This window comes from Macaca nemestrina, chromosome 1 (genome assembly GCF_043159975.1).
Source record: "Macaca nemestrina isolate mMacNem1 chromosome 1, mMacNem.hap1, whole genome shotgun sequence".
NCBI lineage: Eukaryota > Metazoa > Chordata > Mammalia > Primates > Cercopithecidae > Macaca > Macaca nemestrina.
In genome coordinates this window covers 123,858,744-123,879,182 of record NC_092125.1, presented here as the reverse complement: position 1 = coordinate 123,879,182, position 20,439 = coordinate 123,858,744, and the positions used below count along the sequence as shown (strand labels likewise).

Genomic DNA, 20,439 nt, shown 5'->3' with positions numbered 1-20,439 from the left:
CACTACACCCAGCCTCATCTCCTTAAATCCGGTCACAATAATTTCCTGCTAAAAACCCTAGATTCAATGGCTACCAATTGCTTTCGGGACAATGTCCACTACCTTCCCACAGCCTGCAGGGCCCTGCTGCCCTGCCCTCTGCCCATTTCCCCAGCCTCTCCCAAGTACCTGCTGTCTTCGCTTGCTGTGTTCCAGCCACACTGACCATCGCACTCCTTACCCTCAGGGCATTTGAACATGTGACTCTCTGTCCCCTCTTCTATGACTCCTACTTAACCCTCACGTCTCTACCTAAAAATCATTTCCTCAAAGAAACCATCCCTGACCCCATAGACTCCTGTTACACGCTCTTGTATCATCCTGAATTTCTCCAATGGCACTTACCACCGTCATTCCTATGTGATTGTGTGATTAGTTAAGCTGCTGTCTCCTCAACTAGAAAGCGAATGCAAGCCCCAAGCGGGAAAGGATCATACTTGTCTTGTTCATCACTGTGTCTCCAGCATCTAACATAGTGTCTGGCCCAAAATAGACAAAATAAATAATTGGGGACAAAACAGACCAGCTGAATGGAGTCTCCATGGCAGGATCCTGAGCCTTCAGGGATCCTCCATGGGTCGTGGGTTGATGTCCCAGGGCTAAGGTACTGGCAACAGTCTGAGATCAGAGACTAGCATAAGCTAAGGGAACAGGAGTGATGTGGGAGTAATAGAAAGAATGTCATATATTAGTGGAAAAAGTTGAGCAGACGCTCAAAGACTGTGACAGTGAAACAAGAATGAGAGAGAAATGTAAACATTAAAAATGAAAAACATTATATGCAGATCACAACTGGATGACCTAGGGTAAGTTTCCTAAGCACTTCTGGGCTTTAGTTTCTTCAGTCTACAAATGATGATAAAAATAGTACTCTAATAGGTTGAGGTAAGGATCGATGAGATGATACTTTTAAAGAATTTAGAGCGATGCCTGACACTAGAAATCAATCAAAACATGTTGTTATTATTGAATATGAAATGTCTTCACCAGGGGCAACTCTGACAAAAATCAGAATTGCGATGTACTTTGCAAATGTAACCCACTTATGGCATCTTTTTAATTATTCATCAAACTTCAAGAGTTATTTATAGCTGACGTCGTTGAGCACATGAGCATTAAAGGTTATCTCTTTCCACAAGGAGAAATCAATGCTATTAAGTTAGCTGGAATATTTTGGATAAGCTCATGTTATATGTTTTCGTTTTGAGAATAACACTGACTGTCAAAGAGCTGAAAATAACCATGTTGTTCTGGCAAACGCAGGGGGGAAATCTGTGGACTAATCTGAGGTTCCTTTAACTGGCTATTATTATTATTATTATTATTATTATTATTATTATTTTGAGATGGAGTCTCACTTTATCACCCAGGCTGGAGTGCAATGGCACGATCTCGGCTCACTGCAGCCTCCGCCTTCCGGGTTCAAGCAATTCTCCTGCCTCAGCCTCCTGAGTAGCTGGGATTACAGGCATGCGCCACCACACCCAGCTAATTTTTGCATTTTTAGTAGAGATGGGGTTTCACCATATTGGTCAGGCTGGTCTCCATGGTCTCGAACCCCTGACCTCAGGTGATCCCTGCCTCAGCCTCCCAAAGTGTTGGGATTACAGGCGTGAGCCACCATGCCCACCCAACTGACCATTACCAAGCAACTGGAAACCTGGGCTGATCTCAGGCAAAACAGTGCAATAGTGTGATGGTGTTTGATTACCTGTTTCCACGTTCAACTCTTTAACCCCGCACGTCCCCACTATGTGCCAGGCTCAAGCTGGTACTGGGAATACTTTAGTGAGCAAGGTAAATTTGGTCTCTTCCCTCACATAATATTGGCAACAATTTTAAGGTCTGACAGTTTCAAATTTGGAGAGGATGTGGAGCAACAGGAACAGTGCAGCAGTCGCTGGTAAATGGGAGGCTCACATACAGTTCTCCTCCCAGGCATTCTACTCAGACATGTGCCTAAGGAGACAGGAACACAGCAGAATGTGCACACGAAACTGCAAACAATCCAAATGTCCATCAATGAGTGATGCACAAATAAATATGGTCGAGTCATGCAAAGGAATGTTATGCAGTAGTAAAGACGAAGCCAGAAGAGCTGGGTGTGTGAATACGGATGAATCTCACAGTTAGTATATTGAAGTCCCTCCCTTCCCAAAGCGAGTTTCAGAGCCTGTAAATATAATACCATTTATGTGAAGCTTTAAAACATGCCAAGCACTACCGTGCAGTATATTGTTTAGAGATACATACCTGTAGAAAACCGCATGCGCATGTTAAACACCAGATTCAGGAAAGCGGTCACTTGGCAGTGGGGAAGGCAGTGTGTCCCAGGAAAAGGCTCAGATGAGGTTAGCGGAGGGTACACAGAGGCTTCTGCTGTGTTGAATTTCTTTTTTTTTTTTTTTTTGAGACAGTCTCGCTCTGTCGCCCAGGCTGGAGTGCAGTGGCCGCATCTCAACTCACTGCAAGCTCCGCCTCCCGGGTCTACGCCATTCTCCTGCCTCAGCCTCCCGAGTACCTGGGACTACAGGCGCCCGCCACCTCACCCGGCTAGTTTTTTGTATTTTTTTAGTAGAGACGGGGTTTCACCGAGTTAGCCAGGATGGTCTCGATCTCCTGACCTCGTGATCCGCCCGTCTCGGCCTCCCAAAGTGCTGGGATTACAGGCTTGAGCCACCGCGCCCGGCCTGTGTTGAATTTCTTAAGCAGGGTGGTGGGTCGGTGAATGTTCATTATACCATTGTATAGGTCTTAAATATTTCATAATATACTAAAAATAAATAAAATATCATGGGATTATGGCTATGAGAAGGGGAGCAAAGAGAACTAAGGGCACCCATAGCAGAAGCAGATAGAATCAAGGAAGACTTTTTAGATTAAGTGGCATTTAAGACAGTGTAGGAGTTAAACCGAGAGAGAGAGGAGGAAGTTTGTTCCAGGAACAGGGAAGAGGATGTCAGGAGGCCCAGAGGTAAGAGAAAGTTTGGCCGAGGAATTGAAAGAAATGTCATAGAGTTGGAGTATAAAGAGTGCATCAGGAATCTGTACCCTATCCTAAGGGCCACAGAGAGTCAGTCCCAGGGGTTTTAATTTGAAGCAAGGGAGTGCCATGGTCAGATGTCTATCCGGAGGATCTGTCTGCTGGGCTGCAGCATGGAGAGGGCTAGGAGGATGCGGGACTGGCTTCAGGGAGACAAGTTTGGGAGCTAGTTCATAGATGGTGTGGTGGTGAGCACAGGGAGAGCACAGGGTGGATAGAGTGAACACGTATTTAGGAGACAAAACAGACATGACCAGGTCGGCTGTCTCTGGGGTTCTCTGGTCCTCCCACTTTCCATAAAAACCATTTACATGTGGCATCTTTATAGTAGACATTTCTGGAAAAAACAGGTAGACTAGACTGGGTGGATGTCTGAGTTCTGAAGAATGTCTGTGTCTACTGAGTTATTTGACAGCTTTAGAGTTTGGCAGACCGGATCTCAGCCCTGCCACTCGCTGGCTTCATAATATTGGGCTTGGCACTCTCCAAGCCCCAGTTTCATCATCTATTAAACAGGAAAAACATTTCCTCTTATTGATGAAAAGAAATCACGAATATAAAGCACATAGTGCAATGCCTGGAGGTAGTAAGCAACCAATAAATGTCACCCCTCCCTGAGTGGGTGCAGTGGCTCATGCCTGTAATCCCAGCCCTTTGGGAGGCTGAGGTGGGTGGATCACTTGAGGTCAGGAGTTCAAGACCAGGCTGGCCAACATGGTGAAAACCTGTCTCTACTAAAAAAAATACAGAAATTAGCCGGGTGTGGTGGTGCATGCCAGTAACCCTAGCTACTCGAGAGGCTGAGACAGGAGAATCACTTGAACCCGGGAGGCAGAGGTTGTGGAGAGCTGAGGCCACGCCACTGCACTCCAGCCTGGGAGACAGAGCAAGACTCTGCCTCAGAAAAAAAGAAAAGTTATCCCTCCCCAACTTCACCTGCCACCCGTATCCCAGGTAGTTCTGCACAATGTGGAGGCAAGCCTGCTTGTCTTCCTCAACTGTCTGCCTTCCTCTTCTTAGCTGCACTCCAGGTCCTTGACCTACCTGAGAGCTTCTTTTGTCTTTCTTCACTGAGCATTTTCAGGTCCAAGTTTCAGTTTGTGAATCACAAGCCTGAAAATTCCCAAAGACCCAGCAGAACATGAGACCTGCACACGGCACGAAGCCTGGTGGGCTGTGCTCCTGCCTGTAAACCTGGTTCCTGTTCCTTCACAGGTCCAAGTGGGTTCCCCAGGGCGACTACATCGCCTCCAACACGGACGAATGCACAGCCACACTGATGTACGCCGTCAACCTGAAGCAATCCGGCACCGTTAACTTCGAATACTACTACCCAGACTCCAGCATCATCTTTGAGTTTTTTGTAAGCCCCTGGCCAAGGTGGAGGGTGGGAGCTAAAGTCTCTCTGGGGCTCAGATCCATTTAAGGAATCCACCGTGAGTGTAGCCCTGCTTGGGAAATCACTGTTGTTTTCCCTCTGGAGAGAGCTGTGGGCAAAATGAGCTGAGGCCCCAGGAGGCAAGGAGAAAAGGCAAAAGTGAAAGGACTCTTGGGGGAAGAGTTGTCTGGGAGATTTCTAAGTGTTTTATCCGGCTCAGACATGAAAACAGCACATTTGACTTACAAGTTACTTCTTTGGTGTCAATGCTCATTTTGTGTGTGCCACTAATTCCTGCCCTACTTTGAGGCTCATGTGTTTTGAGCTCTGTCCCTAAAGGAAATTGGCAACTCTTCCCATATAAAGAAGGGCCCTCTGGAGGACTGGTGCAATGTGGGGAAAGATATCCATTTCCTTAGAAAGCTGAGACTCTGGTTCCAAACTCTTTTATGTCAGGTTCAGAATGACCAGTGCCAGCCCAATGCAGATGACTCCAGGTGGATGAAGACCACAGAGAAAGGATGGGAATTCCACAGTGTGAGTATCACACCAGCCTTCTCCCAGAGATCCCAGAAAAGGGACCCAGGGGCCTTCCTCAGAGAGTGCTTCCTCCCAGTCTGAGCCTCCACCCTGATGTCCCTGGAGGGCAGGAGTGTGATATGATGAAGATGCTGTAGTTGCTGTCCTCTAGCATTGACAGAATATGGGTGGGAGCTGACTTGTCGCTTCTATGGCTTGACTGCAAAGACCAGCAGCTTTCCAGCTTTAAGACTGGGACTTCTGGGGAGGCGGGCTGTCTCCTGCAAAACCACAGAAGAATGAGGGAGTTCCAGTCACCCTATTGTCAGGATCCTCAGGTCTCTTTACTGGTCTCACCATAAGAGATGCTCGTGGTATATGTGATCCAGGGAGCAGTGGAAGGGTTGTAAGAGGAGGCTTAGAAAGAGAGAGGAGCTGTGCTAAGTTGGGAGGAAGGGCAGAGCTGAGGACGAGGAGGAAGAGGGTCAGAAGAAGCATTACCATGCAGTTGGTAAGAGGAGTCGTCCCAACAAGAGGCTATACCAACAGATTAGCGAGATTTCTCTCTGTGATGAATGAATGCTCCTGTTTGTGGTTTTTAGGTGGAGCTAAATCGAGGCAATAATGTCCTCTATTGGAGAACCACAGCCTTCTCAGTATGGTCCAGAGTATCTAAGCCTGTGCTGGTGAGAAACATCGCCATAACAGGTACTGAGACCGGGGTTACTGACTCCCTGGGCTCTTGACTTTGCAGTCTCCTGGGGACTCAGTTTCCAGGCTGAATCCTTGCTTTTCTGACTCTTCCTCCTCCCTAGGGGTGGCCTACACTTCAGAATGCTTCCCCTGCAAACCCGGCACGTATGCATCCAAGAAGGGCTCCTCTTTCTGCAAACTTTGTCCAGCCAACTCTTATTCAAATAAAGGAGAAACTTCTTGCCACCAGTGTGACCCTGACAAATACTCAGGTGATGTTTCTGAGGGTGGGAGGAGTTTGGGGATAGAGGGTACCACACAAGGAGAAACCAGGGAATAGAGCCATCCTTCTGGTCAAGCTGAGGATGATGATTCTTAAACCCTTCCTTTCTGGATCCTGGAATACCCTTGCCAATCCATATATCCATTAATCACTTTGTCATTTTTTTTTTTTTTTTTGAGATAGGGTCTCACTTTATCACCCAGGCTGCAGTGCCGTGGTACAATCATGGCTCACTGCAGCCTCAAACTCCCCATCCCAAGCAATCCTCCTGCCTCAGTCTCCTGAGTAGCTAAGACTACAGGCGTGCCCCACCACACCCAACTCATTATTTGTTTTTATTTTTATAGAGACAGGGGTCTTGCTGGTTGCCCAGGCTGGTCTTGAACTCCTGGGCTTAAGTGATCCTCCTGCCTCAGCCTCTCAAGCTATGAGCCTATAATCCCAGCACTTTGGGAGGTCGAACCGGGAAGATCAACTGGGCCTGGGAGGTTGAGGCTTCAGTGAGCCATGATCGCACCACCGCTCTATAGCCTGGGTGACAGAGTGAGACCCTGTCTCTAAAAAAATGAAATAAAAATGAATCATTCAATAAATATTGAGCCTCTCCTGTCTGCCAGGCCCTATTCTATGTACTTGGGCTACATCAGAACAAAACAGACAGAGGTCTCTGTTTTTATGGGGTTTACATTCGGGGGTGTGGGGAAGAGAGACAATAAACAAAAAGAAATAGACGACACATATATAATACATTATATAGTATGTGGGATGGTAAAAAGTGCCATGGTGTCATGTCAAAAGGAAAAAGCAGCTCAGAGCTAGAGGGGTTAGGAAAGCTAAGGAAAGGGTTGCAATCTTTCTGTTGCTGTTGTAGAAACAGGGTCTCACTGTGTTGCCCAGGCTGGTCTCGAACTCCAGGCCTCAAAGTGATCCTCCTGCCTCGGTCTTCCAAAGTGCTGGGATTACAGACATGAGACACTGGGTCCGGTCCAGTCATTTTTTAAGTGGTGAATTTTTATTTATATTTATATGTTTATTTATTTATTTATTTTTGAGATGGAGTTTCACTCTTGTTGCCCAGGATGGAGTGCTGGAATGCAATGGCATGATCTCGGCTCACCACAACCTCCGCCTCCTGGGTTCAAGCGATTTTCCTGCCTCAGCCTCCCGAGTAGCTGTGATTACAGGCATGTGCCACCACGCCTGGCTAATTTTGTATTTTTAGTAGAGATGGGGTTTCACCATGTTGACCAGGCTGGTCTCGAACTCCTAACCTCAGGTAATCTGCCCACCTCGGCCTCCCAAAGTGCTAGGATTATAGGTGTGAGCCACCGCACCTGGGCAGTGGTGAAATTTTACGTGAAACATTGTATAAGATTATAATATAGTCCAGGGGTGGTGGCTCTCGCCTGTAATCCCAGCACTTTGGGAGGCCAAGGCAGGGGAATCACTTGAGGTCAGGAGTTCAAGACTAGCCTGGCCAACATGTCAAAACCCCATCTCTACTAAAAACACAAAAATTAGCTGGGTGTGGGGGCATGTGCTTGTAATTCCAGCTACTCGGAAGGCTGAGGCTGGAGAATCACTTGAACCCGGGAGGTGGAGGTTGCAGTGAGCTGAGATCGCACCACTGCACTCCAGCCTGGGTGACAGAGCAAGACTCAGCCTCAAAAAAAAAAAAAAAAAAGATTATAATATAAACAGTAGATACAGTAGAGTTAAAATGTATAAATTTATACATGTTAACATATGACAATTATTATCAAAGTTAATTTCATGAGCCTATATTGAGGAACAAAAACATTTTGATAACAAGATCTAAAGATGCAAATTACAGTCTTGTATCAGCCTGAGAGCATTCATTGAAGTCCAATCAGGCATTTTGGGAAATCTAGGGTTCCTTAGAACACAATTTGCAAACCACTGCTCTTAGGGAAAGTAAGGGGACAGCTGGAAGCAGCCTGTTTTTACAGTTTGAGGATAGCTTCCTAAAGCATTCCAATTTGAAAAACAGGACGTGGTCATCTGAGGGAGTTCCAGGGGATATCGAGGCTCTGGTGTGAGATGGGCAGTGCCAGCGGATGACTTTCTGCTCAGGCAGTCCAGACATTGGTATGAGGGCCAATCTCTAAGACAGGTTCTGAAACAAACAAGAAGGGAGAGAGAAACAGTCCCATCTTTTCCCCTGGAAACATTCACAACTCTTCTACTTTTCCTTTCTTACACAGTTTAAATGTAAACCCAGCACGAGGCCCTCTCTCAAACAGACCCACCTGTCCCTACAAAGACATGCCACACTTCACACAGGTGTTGAAGTATGTGTTTGCTCAGCCAAGACCAGTCACTGACCTTGTGAATTGCTTGTTTCTACACTATTCCTAAAACAAAAGTCATATTTACCTACACAGATCTTGCCAAATGAGTGCAGTTTTCAACCAAAACAGACATCTTTAGGTCTTGGGGGAAGTTTTTATCTGTAAGTCTAGATCCCTGTTTTTCCACTTGCATTTTTTATTCCTCCTCCCCACTCTGCTTCTATCAACAGCAACCTTTGTTAGTCTAAATCTCTGGCTCCCTTTACTGGTCCAGCAGTTGGGCCAGGGTTTGAATGGCAAGGTGGTTCTAGTAAAACTGCATAGGAGTGTTTTGATCAACTCTATGTACGCTGATTTTTATCCAGAGTGATGTTATAAAAGCATTAGGTTGGGAGTCTGAATTCTTGGAATCTATTTTCCTTCTGCCACTGATTTCTCAATGTGCCGCATTGACTGAGAAGTGAGTTTTTTTTTTCTTTCTTTCTTTCTTTCTTTTTTTTTTTTTTTTTTGAGACGGAGTCTCGCTGTGTCGCCCAGGCTGGGATGCAGTGGCGCGATCTCGGCTCACTGCAAGCTCCGCCTCCTGGGTTCACACCATTCTCCTGCCTCAGCCTCCGAGTAGCTGGGACTACAGGCGCTCGCCACCACGCCCGGCTAGTTTTTTGTATTTTTAGTAGAGACGGGGTTTCACCATGTTAGCCAGGGATGGTCTCGATCTCCTGACCTCGTGATCCGCCCGCCTCGGCCTCCCAAAGTGCTGGGATTACAGGCTTGAGCCACCGCGCCCGGCTTTTTTTTTTTTTTTCTGAAATGGAGTTTCCCTCTTGTTGCCCAGGCTGGAGTGCAATGGCACGATCTCAGCTCACTGCAACCTCTGCCTTCCCAGTTCAAGTGATTCTCCTGCCTCAGCCTCCTGAGTAACTAGGATTACAGGCGCCCACCCCCATGCCCGGCTAATTTTTTCCATTTTTAGTAGAGACGGGGTTTCACCATCTTGGCCAGTCTGGTCTTGAGCTCCTGACCTCAGGTGATCCACCTGCTTGGCCTCCCAAAGTGTTGGGATTACAGGCGTGAGCCACCTCACCTGGCCAGTGAGTTTTTACTCTGAGGAACATGGTCAACTTGTTGACAACTTCACCATCTTGGGGTACAAAGAGAGTCATATTTTTTGAGACTTGACTCTTCCAGAATACAGGGTCAGTGAGAGACTGGGAAAATGCAGGGAGACTCTGATGATAGCCTATGATAGACTGTGTGTGCAGGGATTGACAGAAGGTCCATGCATTTACAAATATATTCTGAGTGCCTGTCAGTTGCCAGTGTCCATTCAGTACTGAAACCCTCAGGAGAAATGTTTTATTTTGATAAAACAGATCCCAGTGAGAACATTGTACTCCTGGAGGCAGGGGGCGGGGTGGGAGGATATTGAAAGATGGAGGCAGGTGCAGAAAGAGTAGTTGGAGCCCCTGAGATAAACTTTATTTTCTTCCAGTTTTGCCCAGGGCCAATCCTACTTAAGTCACTTTTCACTCCCTCAACCAAACATAGAGGCCCATCTTCCAAACTTGACTGGCATCCAATTTAAACACCTTGATGAAACCCAAGCTGGGAAAGGAGGTCAGTCTCAGCATCTTGGTTAATCATTTATTAAAACCACCTTAACAGAGATCAGTGTGTAAACAGCTGAGCCATTTTTGCTAAAACCCAGAGCTAGGATGTCAGGTTGGGCAAATATTTGACAAGCAGAGAAAGGTCTTGGTGTAGAATGCATTTTCTAACACATAACTTGTATTTTTCTAGACCTAGGAATTGGCACCTCCCCATGTTTTCAGCCTCTCTCCCTCCCCACATTGTTCCTGGCCAAGTCAGTCAAAAGCAGGAGTCCACGGGTCCCTCTGTGCTGAATTATGCATCTTGTTCTAGGTAGAGAGAAACATCTCTTTTTTTCAAATTTTCAAAAGAGTTTTTAAATTCAAAACAAGTTAAACCCACTGCTTTGAAGAGAGAGTCAAGCACAATGGCTCCTGCCTATAATCTCAGCACTTTGGGAGGCTGAGGCGGGAGAATTGCTCGAAGCCAAGAGCTCAAGACCAGCTTGGGCAACATAGCGAGACTCTGTCTCTACCAAAAAAAAAAAAAAAAAAAAAGAAAGAAAAAAAAAGAGAGAGAGAGAGAGAAAAGAAAACAAACCCATGTGATGGGAAGAATGAAAAAAAATAAAAAATAAAAAACGAATAGAGATTCATAGATGTAGTTCTCGCTATCCAGATGTTCAAGGGTTAAAGCAGAGCTAACACAGACATGAGGAGAACATTCAGACAGCAGAAGAAAACTGATAGTTCACATTTTTCTGTTTCTTTCCCTCCCTCCCTCCCTCCCTCCCTCCCTCCCTCCCTCTCTTCCTTCCTTCCTTCCTTCCTTCCTTCCTTCCTTCCTTCCTTCCTTCCTTCCTTCCTTCCTTCCTTCCTTCCTTCCTGAGTCTCTCTCTATTGCCCAGGCTGGAATGCAATGGCATGATCATGGCTCACTGCAGTCTCAACCTCCTGGGCCCAAGCAATTCTCCTGCCTCAGCATCAAGTAGCTGGGACTATAAGCCTGTACCACCATGCCCGGCTAATTTTTGTATTTTTTGTAGAGGCAGGGTTTGCCATGTTGCCCAGGCTGGTCTTGAATTCCCGGGCTCAAGAGATCCTAAAGTGCTGGGATTATAGGCATGAGCCACCATGCTCAGCAGTTAACATTTTTCATTAGGTATAAATCAAGAGTTAAAGATAGTGCTGGGCCGGTGCGGGAGGCCGGAGAATCACTTGAGCCCAGGAGTTTCAGGCTGCAGTGAGCTAAGATTGCACCACTGCAGTTCAGCCTCAGCAACAGAACAAGACTCTGTCTCTAAAAAATAGCAGCAATAAAATAATAATAAAGAGTCCAGGTGCTGTGGCTCACACCTGTAATCCCAGCACTTTGGGAGGTCGAGGAGGGCACATCACCTGAGGTCAGGAGTTCGAGACCAGCCTGACCAACATGGAGAAACCCCGTCTCTACCAAAAATACAAAATTAGCCGGGCATGGTGGCTCATGCCTGTAATTCCAGCTACTCAAGAGGCTGAGGCAGGAGAATCGCTTGAACCTGGGAGACGGAGGTTGTTGTAAGCCAAGATCACACCATTGCACTCCAGCCTGGACGACAAGAGTGAAACTCCATCTCAATAATAATAATAATAGTGTTGGGATGTTGGGTTGAGGCAAGTGGGAAGAACCTTGTGTGGAGTCCAAGGAAATTACAAACCTGATTTGTGTAGAATGGTTGCCTGGAGAAAAGGAAATTTCCAAGGTGGAAGGCCTTCATTCTAGGCATATCTTAGAACATTCATAGAAAGACTTGGAATGAGTATGAAAGCAAAGTCATGTTTTACTTCAACACTTCAGGAGTAGAAAAACCACACCCACAGTCGACACTAAGGCACCTGGAAGATGGTGAACTTTCTGAACCTCCCCAGGTTTCAGGGAACTTGGGTTGGCAGTGGTTAACCTGCAAGAGGCTGTCTCCATCTACCCTCCTTGCTGGTCCTTTGACCAGGCCACTTCTCCATCCCCTGCCCCATGGGGTGGGAAAGGGGGAGTGGCAAACAGTGGTTTCTCATCAGCACCTGGAAGAGGTGCAAAGGGAAGCCTAAGCGGGGTTGGGGAACTGGAAATGACACTATTGAGGCAAGGGGAAGGGTGAGTGTGCAGGATTTTCTACTTCCGGCAATATCTGTATGGCAATGCACCCAGGGGCTTGGGAGTTACAGGGCCATGAAGAGGCCAGGAGCTCAACTTTCTTATGTAACTCCAAATATTTCTTCTTGCTTTGGCAATTTAGAGAAAGGATCCTCTTCCTGTAACGTGCGCCCAGCTTGCACAGACAAAGATTATTTCTACACACACACGGCCTGTGATGCCAACGGAGAGGTGGGTAGCACAGTCTTGGAGCCCCTTAGCCCCAGATGGACTGTCTCCCACTCCCTGAGCTTTGCCACCATTTGTAGCTTCAGTGGTCAATGACATTGGCGCCAGTTAAAACCCCACAGGCCTCCAAGGTGATCCTAGGGCTAGGTGGGGTGGGGGGCAAAACAAGACCTCTTCATTCATTTTCCGGTCAGAAACTGTTTTTGCGGCATCTGTTTCACAGTTTATGCACGTATGTTCTGTTTCAAAAACCCACTTCATTCTCTCTTGCTTGGTTTCTTCTATTTGCCGAGCCACTCTGGGCAGAACCTGCCTGTCCGTGCACAATGTCCTCCGGGGCTCTTCAGGCTCGCCCGCTCAGCACTGCTTTTGTGGGCTGGCACGGGGAATGGATTCCTGCCTATGGTCTGACTTGTTCCGTTTCTGCTGCTTCTCTTTCCTCCAGGATTTCTGCTTCAGAAAAGAACTTTCCCTCCTCCTAGTCTACACTGTCACTGAGTCACAAGCACTTTTTGAGGCTGACTGATGTGTCAGGCCTGGCACTATAGGCCGGGGAGTCAGAAATGACTGAAACAAGCTCCTGCCCCCCAGGGAGCTCACCGTCCTGCATGGGAGGCTGGAGGGAGGAGAAAAACGGGCCCAGTCAGGGCAACCAGAGGGATGTGCAGAGAACTGGGGGAGCCCAGAGGAGGAGCGACCAGGACGTGGGGTGGGGGCGGCAGAGAAAGTCTCTCAGAGGTGGCCATTTGTTCATCAGTCAACAAATATTTATCCAGGAGCAACTCTGTGCCAGGCACAGCGCAAGGTGCTAGGTGCTAGGTATGCATCACTTAACAAAACTGAGGGAGCATCTAGCCTTTACAGAGCTTAAGTCTTGTTGGGGAGGGAGTGGAGAGGGCGATAATAGACAACATATGGCTGTATAATATAGCAAATGGTAGTAAGTGGTAGGAAGGAAAAAAATAAACCAGGATTAGAAGAGAGAGAATGATGAAGGGTGGTGCCGCTATTTTAGAAGGGTAGGGATGTCCTCTCTGAGGAGCTGACATTTGAGCAGAGACCTGAAGGAGATGAGGGAGGAGCCTGGAGCTTTCCAGGCAGCGGACACAGCAGGAGAGGAGGCGGTGGCTGGGCCTGGTGGGTGGAGGAACAGTGTAAGTGAGCAGGGAAGGGCTTGAGGGTGCACGGAGAAGGATCTGGCTGAGCTGTCTCTAAGCCAGAGATTCTCAAGGGGATAGAACTAGGAGTTGGGAATTCTGTACTCAGCACTAAGCATGATGCTTGGCTCTTAGGATGCATAAACATTTGCTGACTGGGCGGCTGGCTGAATTCTCCCTTTCCTAACTAAGCATGGGTTAAAGTCTGGTCATTAACAATGAATATTTTGCATAGTCATCTCTTACCACCACCACCTCCCCCACATATTTGGGGCATCATCCCCTTCCCCGGCAGCCAAGAAAGAATGGCTGTGTCTTGTCAGTTGCACCTTAGACTCAGTTCTGTGGTGTCTGGAATTCTGTATGACCTTGTAAACATTATTTTCATTTTCTTGGTCTCAGCTGACTCACTAATACAAGGCGGACAATTAATCCTGCTGCTCTTCTCCCTCCTGTTCATAACATGTGACTGAATGTGGCTGTCTTTCCTCCCTTCTGCCCCATTCTCTTCCCTCCCTGGGCTCACACCAAGACCCTCTGGGTCAGTAGTGTGCTTGCTGCCTGCAAGCCCGGGTGTCTACCTTGGTCTGACCCCTGCCAGGGCCTTTAGATGCTGGCTCAGACCAAAGCCTGCATTCCCGCCTTGCAGCACAGCCAAGGCCCAGCTCAGAGGAGGAGCACTGAAGCACGTGCTTTCGGGAGTGCGCATGAATATGCATTCCCCAGCCATTCCTTGCAGACTTCTGCTTTGTGCCTCATTCCCGCACTGGCTCTGCTCAGTCTGGTGATTCAGTTTGTCTTCTGAACAGTCTTCTAAAATCAAGGGACACACCTTGAGCTGGCTCCTGTGATTATGTTTCTGACCTTGGCTGTGCCTCAGTTGTTTCTCAGGGACCAGGATGGCCCATCCATTGGGGCCACTGAATGTGCTGCTCCAAGAGCTGGCCTGAGTCAGTTTGCCAGCTCCTGGGACCCTCCTCTCCCTGAGAATCACAGGAATCAGGTGAGGTTCAAACCTGGGGCTCTGGCTGCCTTAGCCCTTTGCAGGCAGCAGGCTGAGCTGAGCAGGGGAAGGAGGAGCCCAGGGCTCCCCATCATTAAGGCACTCTGTGTCCCTCCTTCAGGACTTGTTTCTTATCTTGAAAAATATGGACAGAGGCCTTATTCATCCTTCTTTTTCACATGGATGGTATCTGCACAGATCATGTTCACCAACCCCTCAGTGCAACCCATAAGGGCACTTTTTTGTGTGTGACTCGATCTAAGGGCCATGTGGGAAGAATGGAGCTGCCCACCTTCACCCCTGCCTCAGCCGGAGTCTCCTGCGGGTCATCGCCACTTCTGCACCCAGTGCAGGGGTCACGTTCCATTCACCTCTGAGACACCAGATCTGGCACATAGATGCATTAGGCTTTCTGTAAACGTTTACCCAATAAATAAAACAGCAAAGAATGCACCCCTCAAAAAATAAGTTGGGACATCTCTGCCACCCCCTCAGTCCCCAGGGGGCATCTGAGCCACCTCCACCCTGTGCCTTTCTGTGTTCTGGGATTTTCACCAGCTGCGCTTCCTGTGACCTTGGTAGCAATAAGATTCTACAGTGGAATCGGAGCTTTCTCTAAGACAACTGGTCCCATATTCTGTGTCATAAAGTCTTCATTAGAGCTATTCCTTGTCACCCAAGCAACATTCATTTGGCAGACAGTGACTGAGCACAACCAGGAATCAGGCACTGCGCTAGGTGCTTGGGATACATCTGTGACCAACATAAAGTTCCCCACCCCGGGGGAGCTCTCATGTGGCCCAGAATCTGGATCTCTGCCCCCAACCCCTATCCTCAAGGCAGAGTCCCAGAGACGTCCTAAATCTCACACAGGCTGAGTTGTGCTTAATTCATTTCTGCAGACACAGCTCATGTACAAATGGGCCAAGCCGAAAATCTGTAGCGAGGACCTTGAGGGGGCGGTGAAGCTGCCTGCCTCTGGTGTGAAGACCAGTTGCCCACCCTGCAACCCAGGCTTCTTCAAAACCAGCAACAGCACCTGCCAGCCCTGCCCATACGGTTCCTACTCCAATGGCTCAGGTAACCTCCTCACCACCCCACTCCCTGCAGCACACCCATCCCCACATCGACTGTGCGGGTGGGCTGCGTGGGCACTCAGAGTGGCCAGTTGAATGCAGACCCCACCCTTCCAAGGGAGGCAGTAAGGACCAGGCCACCTCTGAGGACTAAATTCAGAAGAGAGGTCAGGGCTGGCCTTGTCTGCAGGTCAGAGTCAGACTTGAGGCCGCCTTCCTTCCTCCTCACTCCAACTGCAAATGTGACTCAGGCCTGAAAGTGCCCAATCCTCAAAGCAGAGCTTCCAGCATATGGCAGAGATGCTGACTAGAAGGCTTAAGGGGCTGGGATGACCAGCTCGACACAACCAAAACCTATAAGCCATGCTGCCTTGGGGTGATTGTGTACCTGTTAATATGAATGCATTTAATGATAATATGATAATAATATGAATTACATGTATCAGACTAGAGATACAGTTAAGTTTTGAAATGAAAATTGGGATGGGCAAATAGGATGGTTGGCATATTGGAATGAAGGCTTAGTGTTTACATCTTGAGTTAGTTAAATACATTGTCAGAATGTTTTTGAGTCCACTTGGTACAACTTCCTGCAGCAGTACTTAGCAGCCAGGCTTGTGGGCTGCCCACGACTGTTGCCACTTGTCTGTGTGGCAGCAGCTCCAGTCAGAGTGACTGCAGCCTTCCCACTGAATGCATGGATCTTGTGGTTCCCCAGATTGTACCCACTGCCCTGCGGGGACTGAACCTGCTGTGGGATTTGAATACAAATGGTGGAACATGCTGCCCACAAACATGGAAACGACCGTTCTCAGTGGGATCAACTTCGAGTACAAGGGCATGACAGGTAATTGCCTCTCCCTGTGCCATGAGCTGTCAGCTCCCTGCACACCCTCAGTTCTTCCAACTTCACATTTCTTCATAATAGTGATGTCTGAGAAAAATAAGCTAACTATGTCATGCATTCCCTTGAAAGTTCCATTCCTCATGGACATATGTTCTGCCAAGACGGCTTTAGAGGAAGGAACAGAGCTAGAAACATGAGCGTGCACTTCAAAGGTCTTGCTCTGAGAGCTTCAGGGTCTTTGACCAAAGTGGCAGGATAAGTAACATGGTTCATGTTCAGTGGTGGTTCTGGGCGCCTCAGAAGATGGTGTCAAACCTTCCTTCCAGAGTGTCTTCTGGGTGCACATTTGCCTTGCACCCAAGAGCACAAGGCATTAACTCTTCCCTTTCCTTTTCAGGCTGGGAGGTGGCTGGTGATCACATTTACACAGCGGCTGGAGCCTCAGACAATGACTTCATGATTCTCACTCTGGTTGTGCCAGGATTTAGGTGAGGAATCCAAAGCACAGGGGAGTCCAGGCCAGCGTGGCCATATCCGATTCCCACGTATTTTGGAATCTTGTAGAGGAGAGGCCTTCTGGGGTTGTGTTTCATTTCATTTCAAATGTCAGTTGAGAACAGAGGGCACAGTCATATTTGACCAATGTAACCAAATGCTAATACGTTTTTCAAGTTGCTGTCCGTGTTGATTTACCAACTGCTCTCTCATCCCGTATAGCTTCTCCCTCCATTAGCCACATGCTATTCCAATTTTTTCACCACACAGCATCACTTAAGATTAGAAAAAATAAAATAAAAATAAAAAATAATACGGTCAGAAATGTCCATTGCCAGTTCATCTTTATTTGGGGCAAGAAGATTGGAAAGGACTGTTCTTATTATATTTGTCCCCTTATCCCAGGGCAACAGGAAAATTTGTTTCCCACTAAACAAACACACAAACACACCTCCTGGCAGTGTGGTGTGGTGGAAGGAACACTGGACTGGAAGACAGGGCACTTGTGCTTTGCCGCTTACTGGCTGTGCGACCTTGGGAAAAGTCACTTCACCTGTTCAGGCTTCGGGACCCTCATCCATAAAACCAGTGTGTGATTTAGGACTCACTGAGGTTGAGATGGTTTTTCTAGCCCACTGGTTCACACAACTGCGTAGACATAAGCTGAGAACTGGAGGTCCTCAGAATTCAGGAAATGGCTAAAGCCAAAAGGAAAGCCGTGAATGAATTTCCAAGGCCAAAGTGAACTCTTCTGCCCATATGTGCTTTAAGATAAGGGGCAGCCACTGAATGTGCTTCCCCAGTGCCAATCTGACGCCTTCATTCCCTCCTTCGAGGTCCCTGCTTCCCATCCCTGGGATGGTGCTCAGTTTGCCTTCCCTTAACATACATTACTCAGAGCTGGCCAGATAAAGCCTGTGTTTGCAAGGCGAGCAAACTTTTTAGGCTTTTTGGAATAACACTCAAAAAGTACTTTCCAATTTGCAAATCTCATCATCACAGTAAAGTGCTGCCTCATCCCCATTACCACCCCAGTCTGCCTGGGCATGGCTCTCTTTCCCAAAGGAGGACCAAACTGAGGACTTTGCTGGATCACAAATTCCACTCCTTTAACCCCGGCAAATCTCCCCAGTGCTGGAGAGAGAGCTGCTGAGCAAATGTCGACAGTTTACAGTCTTAGGATAGAAGTGCTTCTCAAACTTAAATGTGCGCACGAATCGCCTGGGAATCTATTAACGTGCAGATTCCGATTCACTGGCCTGGGAGGAGCCTGAGGTTCTGCAGTTCTAATAAACTCGAGGAGATGGCCGAGCTGCTGGTCTGTAGACCATATTCTGCTAGTGAGGTGATACAGCATTTTGTAAAGGACCACCACATCTGTCATGCATTCAGGTCTGCCTGCAATGATGGCAGGTAGGTGAGAAAGATATTTCATCACCTCCATTTCACAGATGAGGAAACTGTGGTTTGGCTAGGTCAAGGTCACATAGCTAGGAGGGCACAATTGGATTTAGTCCACACACTTTCCATCATACTCAGAACCTAACCCTGTCCCCCGACAGACCCTCTGCTGTTGTCTGGGCTCTTCAGTAAGCACTGCCTGGCCTCTAGAACTGACTTTTAATTTCTGCCCTTATAGACCTCCGCAGTCGGTGATGGCAGACACAGAGAATAAAGAGGTGGCCAGAATCACATTTGTCTTTGAGACCCTCTGTTCTGTGAACTGTGAGCTCTACTTCATGGTGGTACGTTTTTCCTTTCTTTGCCCGCTAGAGGGCCTTCAGGGGAGGGTTACCCCGTCTGCCCCATTGGTGTGTCCACGTGACTGACACCCCCCTTGTAGTGATTCCACAGAGGAAAGGCCCAGACTGACCGGCAGGGACTTCACAGTTTAACAAGGGTCTCACCAACTGTGATGGCACCTGGGATGGCAGCCACATGGGCACCCACTTCCCCTCTGGCCATCGCACCCTCTTCACTTGTCTGTCCTGGGTTCAGGGTGTGAATTCTAGGACCAACACTCCCGTGGAGACGTGGAAAGGTTCCAAAGGCAAACAGTCCTATACCTACATCATTGAGGAGAACACGACCACGAGCTTCACCTGGGCCTTCCAGAGGACCACTTTTCATGAGGCAGTAAGTTCCTCCCCTTCCTCAGACCTTCAGCTCCCAGGGGAGACCCTCTGAACGCAGGAGGATTCCTAGCATTAGCTTAAGTGTGAGTCTGAAGTTCAGAATCCAAGGGTGAGAAGGATCTTAGGGAGTCAAGCAGGAAACTGCCTAACCCAGGCCTCTGAGCACCACCTCATCTGTCCAGATGACTTCCTGGAAAGATGACACTAAGAAATAAGCTGGCCCTCCTTGTAGTCCCTGCCCTGATACATGTGGAACCACACTTGTTGTTGTTTTTAATAATAACAACTCTAGTTTTATTTTCTTAACTCAAAGGAATACAGGCTCATTGCAGAAGACTCAGAAAATAGAAATAAACAAAAATAAGAAATAAAATCAGCCATAATCCTACTACCCAGAGATAAACCAGTTAACATCTGGACCATCTCTTATACACTGTTTGTTTCTGTACAAATACATTTTTTCCTCTTTTACAAGGAGAAAACTTGCTTTTTTCATAAAACAGTATATATTATGTATTTTCCCCATGGTACTTAATATTTTTATATGTCCTATAAATGGTTCAGTCTCATTTTAAAATGACACCAAATACATATAAAGAGCTACTGGTAAGTGAGTAAAGAGTCGGATGCTTCTAAGATTCTTCTTGAGTATCACAGGATGGAAGATTAACTACCTTGCTCTTTCTAGAAGCCTCAATTGTTGCTGCTGTCTCAGGCCTCTCCCCTCTCCCCTCTTGTTTCCTTGTCTCCAGAGCAGGAAGTACACCAATGACGTTGCCAAGATCTACTCCATCAATGTCACCAATGTTATGAATGGTGTGGCCTCCTACTGCCGTCCCTGTGCTCTAGAAGCCTCTGATGTGGGCTCCTCCTGCACCTCTTGTCCTGCTGGTTACTATATTGAGCGAGATTCAGGAACCTGCCACTCCTGCCCCCCTAACACCATTCTGAAAGCCCACCAGCCTTACGGCGTCCAGGCCTGTGTGCCGTGCGGTCCAGGGACCAAGAACAACAAGGTACCTGCAGTCTGGCATTTATCCTAAACCTGACCCTCTGCTTGGATGAGCTCAGAAGATGCTGGCTCCTGAGTGGGGTTCCTTAGAGGCTGATCCCCAAGTGCTCCCCCAGCATACTCCTAGGTTGGAGTCCTGGAGGACACCCATCCAGGCTGTGACTGTAGAGGGTGAGCAGGGCCTTGATTTCCAGGGTCCAGGACTCAGTCACTGACAAGTCTCCTCTTTAGTGGCAGGTAAGACAGGTTGGTGACCGTCTGGCCCAGGGGGTTATTTGGCAGGTGTGCAGAGACCCAGAGGGAAGGAACAGTGGGGTGGGGCCTGTGGCTTATATTCAGCATCGTTCAATCCAGCCTGTTATTATGGAAATCTACCCCTTCTTTGGAAAGATAGAAACCCAACCATTGCTGGGACATATGATAACTGGCATTGCTGTCTTCTATCCCAGTGGCTTCTCAGCTTTACAAGTATAAGGATTCCTTTCCTAAGTGGGAAGAG

The 20,439-nt window shown here is 47.8% G+C and overlaps 1 protein-coding gene across 3 annotated transcripts in view; it reads left to right on the top strand.

Moving 5' to 3' along the window:
• The window catches only part of ELAPOR1 (endosome-lysosome associated apoptosis and autophagy regulator 1), a 90,002-nt gene that overhangs the window by 57,502 nt on the left and 12,061 nt on the right, over positions 1-20,439 (top strand). For all 3 annotated transcript variants that reach the window (XM_071100246.1, XM_071100181.1, XM_071100218.1), the window contains 11 exons: positions 4,298-4,445; positions 4,917-4,997; positions 5,582-5,687; positions 5,795-5,944; positions 12,130-12,218; positions 15,278-15,455; positions 16,170-16,298; positions 16,696-16,786; positions 18,433-18,538; positions 18,792-18,929; positions 19,681-19,944. In XM_071100246.1, the coding sequence (XP_070956347.1) occupies positions 4,298-4,445; positions 4,917-4,997; positions 5,582-5,687; positions 5,795-5,944; positions 12,130-12,218; positions 15,278-15,455; positions 16,170-16,298; positions 16,696-16,786; positions 18,433-18,538; positions 18,792-18,929; positions 19,681-19,944 (1,480 nt within the window). The remainder of the gene's footprint in view (positions 1-4,297; positions 4,446-4,916; positions 4,998-5,581; positions 5,688-5,794; positions 5,945-12,129; positions 12,219-15,277; positions 15,456-16,169; positions 16,299-16,695; positions 16,787-18,432; positions 18,539-18,791; positions 18,930-19,680; positions 19,945-20,439) is intronic.